The sequence below is a fragment of the Artemia sp. Qi Xiang Cuo genome, chromosome 2 (genome assembly GCF_049724085.1).
Source record: "Artemia sp. Qi Xiang Cuo chromosome 2, ASM4972408v1, whole genome shotgun sequence".
NCBI lineage: Eukaryota > Metazoa > Arthropoda > Branchiopoda > Anostraca > Artemiidae > Artemia > Artemia sp. Qi Xiang Cuo.
This window is the reverse complement of record NC_142795.1, coordinates 29,728,705-29,734,042: the sequence shown is the minus strand read 5'-3', so window position 1 is coordinate 29,734,042 and position 5,338 is coordinate 29,728,705. Positions and strand designations below refer to the sequence as shown.

At 33.0% G+C, this 5,338-nt stretch overlaps 1 protein-coding gene across 1 annotated transcript in view; it reads right to left on the bottom strand.

Moving 5' to 3' along the window:
• Positions 1–579: 579 nt before the first annotated feature.
• Positions 580–5,338, bottom strand: part of LOC148955109 (torsin-1A-like) — a 33,878-nt gene continuing 29,119 nt past the window's right edge. Inside the window, exons 4-5 of the mRNA XM_089100385.1 lie at positions 5,170–5,314; positions 580–985 (exon numbers count right to left, since the gene is read on the bottom strand). Of these exons, the coding sequence (XP_088956511.1) occupies positions 838–985; positions 5,170–5,314 (293 nt within the window). The 3' untranslated portion in view covers positions 580–837. The remainder of the gene's footprint in view (positions 986–5,169; positions 5,315–5,338) is intronic.

Here is a 5,338-nt window from a genome sequence, read left to right as displayed (position 1 = left end):
CACAGCTACGCAAAATCTTCATCCAGCCCAATTGATTGAAAGCTTCCCTCTTTACACCTTCCCAAGAAGTTCCAATTTCCTTTTAGTCTTTCCTTATGTCGTACTCTACCTCATTCGGGAGCGACCTACTTTTTGTTTGGCCCAAGATGATTGCCTGACAAGAATGATCTTTGCCAGTCTTTCACTATTCATGCACAAAACATGTTTTATCCATTTCAACCTTTCACTCATTATAGCCCTAGAAAGCGGGATTGAACCACATTTTTGTACCGCTGACTGTAGTTGCAGATATATGGCTCTAATTCTAAAAACTATATTTCAGAGGCTCAGGTACAAGGCTGTATTCAGGGGGGAGGGGTTGACCCCCTCCCCCTCCGAAATATTTATCCGATTCATAAAAACGCTAACAAAAATTAATATAAAAAATTTTTAGTTGGGTTTTTTAAAGCCCCCCCCCCCCGAAAAAGAATCCTGGATACGACTTTGCTCAGGTATAACCTCCATAGAAGCATTTTATTCAGCGTTTATCTGAAAAATCGGCCACTTATAAATCTCTAGACAACAAACAAAAGTCCAAAGCAATGTTTTACAAATGTAATACGAAAATAACATAAGGCCCACATACATAAAAATCTTTCATCACGTAAAACGAAAGAAATAAACACTCAAGAAGGTTCAACCGTTTTCGATTATGATTGTGCTCTCTTTCACAGAAAGCAAGTCAGGTAGAAAATACTATAGCTAATTTTACGAACTATTTTTTAATCATCTTTCCGTCCTTATAACGCAACACACAACTAAATACAAAAAAAAAACCTATCTTTTAATTATGGCTGATTAAAGTTCATTTCTATCATTGTCAGTAAGCCAATCCATTTCACTTTCATGTATTTTTGCGGCCACTAGCTGATATATTCTTTTACATCCTGTCACTGAATACAACTTGACTTCTGGTGGCCAATATTCAATAGAATCACTTATAGTCCTAAAACGAAAATAGATATATATATATATATATATATATATATATATATATATATATATATATATATATATATATATATATATATATATATATATATATATATATATATATATATATATATATATATATATATATAATATATATATATATATATATATATATATATATATATATATATATATTACAGGCTGTTTAGCCCTCTTCCTAAGCCAACCGAAAAAATGGCCCTTTTTCACGCCCACACCCCCAAACGAATTTATTGTACAATTGGTGCAACAATAGGTAAACAATAGGGTGTTTATTTGTTTTTTTTTCTAGGGGTAATCATATCGAACTAATGGTTCTAGAAGATCGGGCATTCAAACGGAAATCAAAAGTTCTAGTGCTCATTCTAAGTGAACCCCCAAAAATCTTCAAAATTAGAAAAAATCACGTTTTTTACTCATAAGAAATATGTTTTCCAAAAACTTTCAATAATGGTCACGCAGCCTTTGGTAATCAATACCACTGATTAGGAGTACTCCATAATGCTGATGACCTTGAAACTCGCTATTTCATTGTTTCTGTTCGTAAAAAAAAAGAAAAAAAAAAAAAAAAAAAAAAAAAAAAAAACGCTCCTAAATTAAACCATTTTACGAATAACCAAAAATTATAATAAAAATATTTATAATAGTAACAAATAACAAGTTAATGTAATGTTCACGAGGACAAGTAGCTTTCCTACCACGTCCCCTTTTTCCCGAAGTCGTCCAATCAAAATTTTGAAATAGCCATATTGCTCAGCATAGTTGAAAGATGCAATAACTATGCTTTTAGGGATGACATGACCCCAACAGCCCATGGGGAAACGCCTGTAAGTTATAAAATTTGCTCGTTGTTTGCGTATAGCATTTGCAAATGGGAAGTATAGACGTTTTTCGGTGGGGAGGGGGGAGATTTTGTGCTTGGGTGGGTTTCCATGGAGAGAATTTTCCGTAGGGAGGGAAATTTCCAGGAATGAACTTTCCAGGGGAAACAAATTTTTCAACTGAAAGTAAGGATCAGGATTAAAACTCAAAACGAACAGAAATTACTCCGTATATCAAGAGGTTGCCACCCTCCTCAATACCTTGCTCATTACGCTATAGTTTGACTGTTAAGTGCTAAAAACTTTAGTGTAAAGAGCAAAGTCTTGAGGAGGGGAGCAACCCCTTCATATACGGAACAATTTCTATTCGTTTTGAGGTTTAATATTTCTCCTTGCTTTCAGTTGAAAAAACTTGTTTTGTTATTTATTTATTTGTAAGGTCAGCATATAATTAGAGAGCATCTGCAACAAGTTCTATGATTTAAAAAGATATTTACATATTTTTTAAAATATGTTTTTAAAGGCTTGGTGCTTCGGTGAGTTATTATTAGTAGTAATAAAAAGTCAAGCTTCAAAGCTAGGAGATTGTACGTAAACAAAATTTAAGGAATTTGCAAAATCAAAACAAAACAAATCAATCTCAATTCCCCCAGTTCTTCGAAGATCAATACCTATCTATTCGAGTTGGAAATAAAATTCCAACTTAGTCTATAAAAAAGTTACCACTATGATACCAAACAAATTTGATGCATCCTGACAACTCTGGAAATTGTTTCTAAGCAAACAAAGCAATTTCGTATATAAGAAAATTCATGTTATCTTGCGTTCCTTTCATAGTACTAATCAATTAAAATACAAGAGGCATCAAATACAAACTTTAAAAAACAACTCAGCAAATCATAATTTCGCATCCGGGGTTGACTTTTCCCGAATTACTTCCATAAAAACCTATAAGAAAGTTATGCAGAAATCTAGGCTTGAAAATCTATACAGAATTTTGTTCCGGTTCTCAGCGAGATAATTCTCTCTGAGTTCTACAGGAGTTCGACAAAGTTGTTCCGAAAAAAACAGCTTTTATTTTTTTCTGGAAAAATACTGGAAATTCTACTAACTTCACTGGAACTTTTCTGTCCACTTCACAATTCCCATACGCTGGAAAATTTTCGAGTTCAAATCGCCTACCACTTTGGAGGTACAAACCGCTGACCACGAGAAATAAAGAGCAGTTGCGATAGCAGAAGGAGTTGGTCCACAATACAACGAAAGATAATTGAAGCTAATAAATGAAGAAATTTCAAATATGTTTCCAGCGTTAGACTCAGCAAGTTCCAAACTGTGAAGTTTATGTCAATAAAGGTGATCTTTAGAATTCATTTTGAGCGTGACACCTGAACCCGCTATCGACTCGGTCCATACCGAGTCGATAGCGACAGGGACAGCGATATAGCGATATGAGATATGGACAATCTCAACCAGATAATGCCACCATTCGGTGTTTCTCAGAACCAGACAGAAACTGAACTGACAAAAGAAATATACCACTCAAAGTTGAATCAAAAACCGGATTCAGAACTTGCTAGCATCGGCCAATTTTGAGAGGAAAAAGAGAAACTAATGCAAACATGCTGAACACTCAATGGAGTTGTATCCTCAAAGTGTTCTACAGGGATACTGAAAGATTACCACCTAGGTGTGAAGAGTTCAAAGTTCTGACTCCAAACAAGTTTTTAATACTTTAGTTGTTACTGAAGCATAACCAAAAACTGCGAAAATCCTTCAGTGTATTTTCAGCAATTGCCAGGTAAAGTTTAGTGTTTGTTGTTTATTATAATCACGGAGTTTGCACTTATATTCGATTACATCTCAAGTATTTGTAAAATACTGGGTTATTGTTTACTTCTATATCGAAAAATTTTACAATTAAAAAAGATCCATTGATTGTAAAAAAAAATTTTCATGTCGTCAACAAATTTCCAGTGACAATTAGATTGACGTTACGTAGCCAATGTGAAGTGTTGCAACAACCCTTTATTGTCACCGCCAACAAAAGAGTTGAATGAGCAACACTTTGGTCAGTGATCCTAAGAAGGGATATAAAATATTATATTGACTTTGCAGCCAGTTGAATCATAAATGTATATATGTAATGAGCCATTAAATGTATTGGAAATAATAAAACGTGGAAAAATTGGCACAAGTACCTAATCTCTCATTATCAGTTTCCACTAAAGGGTACGGTAGTACCTACTCAGACCTGCTCAAACTTCCGCCACCGACTCCAAATCCATCCAGGACACAATAAAAAAGGTAGACTAATTTGCACAATCTTCTAACGCCTCATCTTTGAAGATGACCATTTTCTTTGAAAATGACGACTGGTTCCCTCTACGCTGGCGACGCTGCCGAGCAAGAGCTTTAAGTAAGTAAGTAAGTAGTAAAGTACTCTTCAGAAGCCAAAAGTAGGTGTTTCCACTAACAAAAGATGGCAGCCCCTCATCGCCAAAGATAAGCCTCGTATAGGTTGTGACCTCAAAACAATTGTATTGACTTTGTAGTCAGCTGAGCCTTATCATTTTTAATTGTTGGCATCGATAGGATTAAAAGTGACAATATCATTTTAGTCTAACAAGTCTAATTAGTACTATGCATCTATCCTTAATGTTCCAGAATCATATTGCTGCAGCTACTCTTTACTACAATAAATGCAAAAGTACGTCATTGTGATGTATTTTTATTTGTAATGGAAAGGAACCAAATTTCCTCACCCTAAAATGTGTTGAAAACAAAGGAAATGCAGATAAATTATTTATAGGAGCCTAAACCACGTATCAGGAAACAATAAATTGTACATAAGCTAGGAAAAGCTCCAAGCCCCAGACCAACAAAGATCACCACGGTCGAAGAGTCGAAAATATATACATATATAGATTATATATATATATATATATATATATATATATATATATATATATATATATATATATATATATATATATATATATATATATATATATATATATATATATATATATATATATATATATATATATATATATATATATATATATATATATATATATATATATATATATATATATATATATATATATATATATATATATGACATATGAAATCTATGTCCTAAAGTGTAAGTAATAAGAACAACATACGTCTCAAGCGAATAATATTTTGTATAAAAATGGCACTTACTCAATATCTCCACGATATATATATAAATATATATATATGACAATATGAAATCTATGTCCTAAAGTATAAGTAATAAGAACAACATACGTCTCAAGCGAATTATATTTTGTATAAAAATGGCACTTACTCAATATCTCCACGATTCCACAAATATCCTCGACGACGATACTCTGCTTCTACACATTGCTTAACATGGTCCTTTTCCATAGGCAGAAAAGGTAAGTAGAAATCTACAAGACTTCTATCGACTATATCAGCTAGGAAAAGTCCACCTATGAATTGAAGTCTTAGATTAA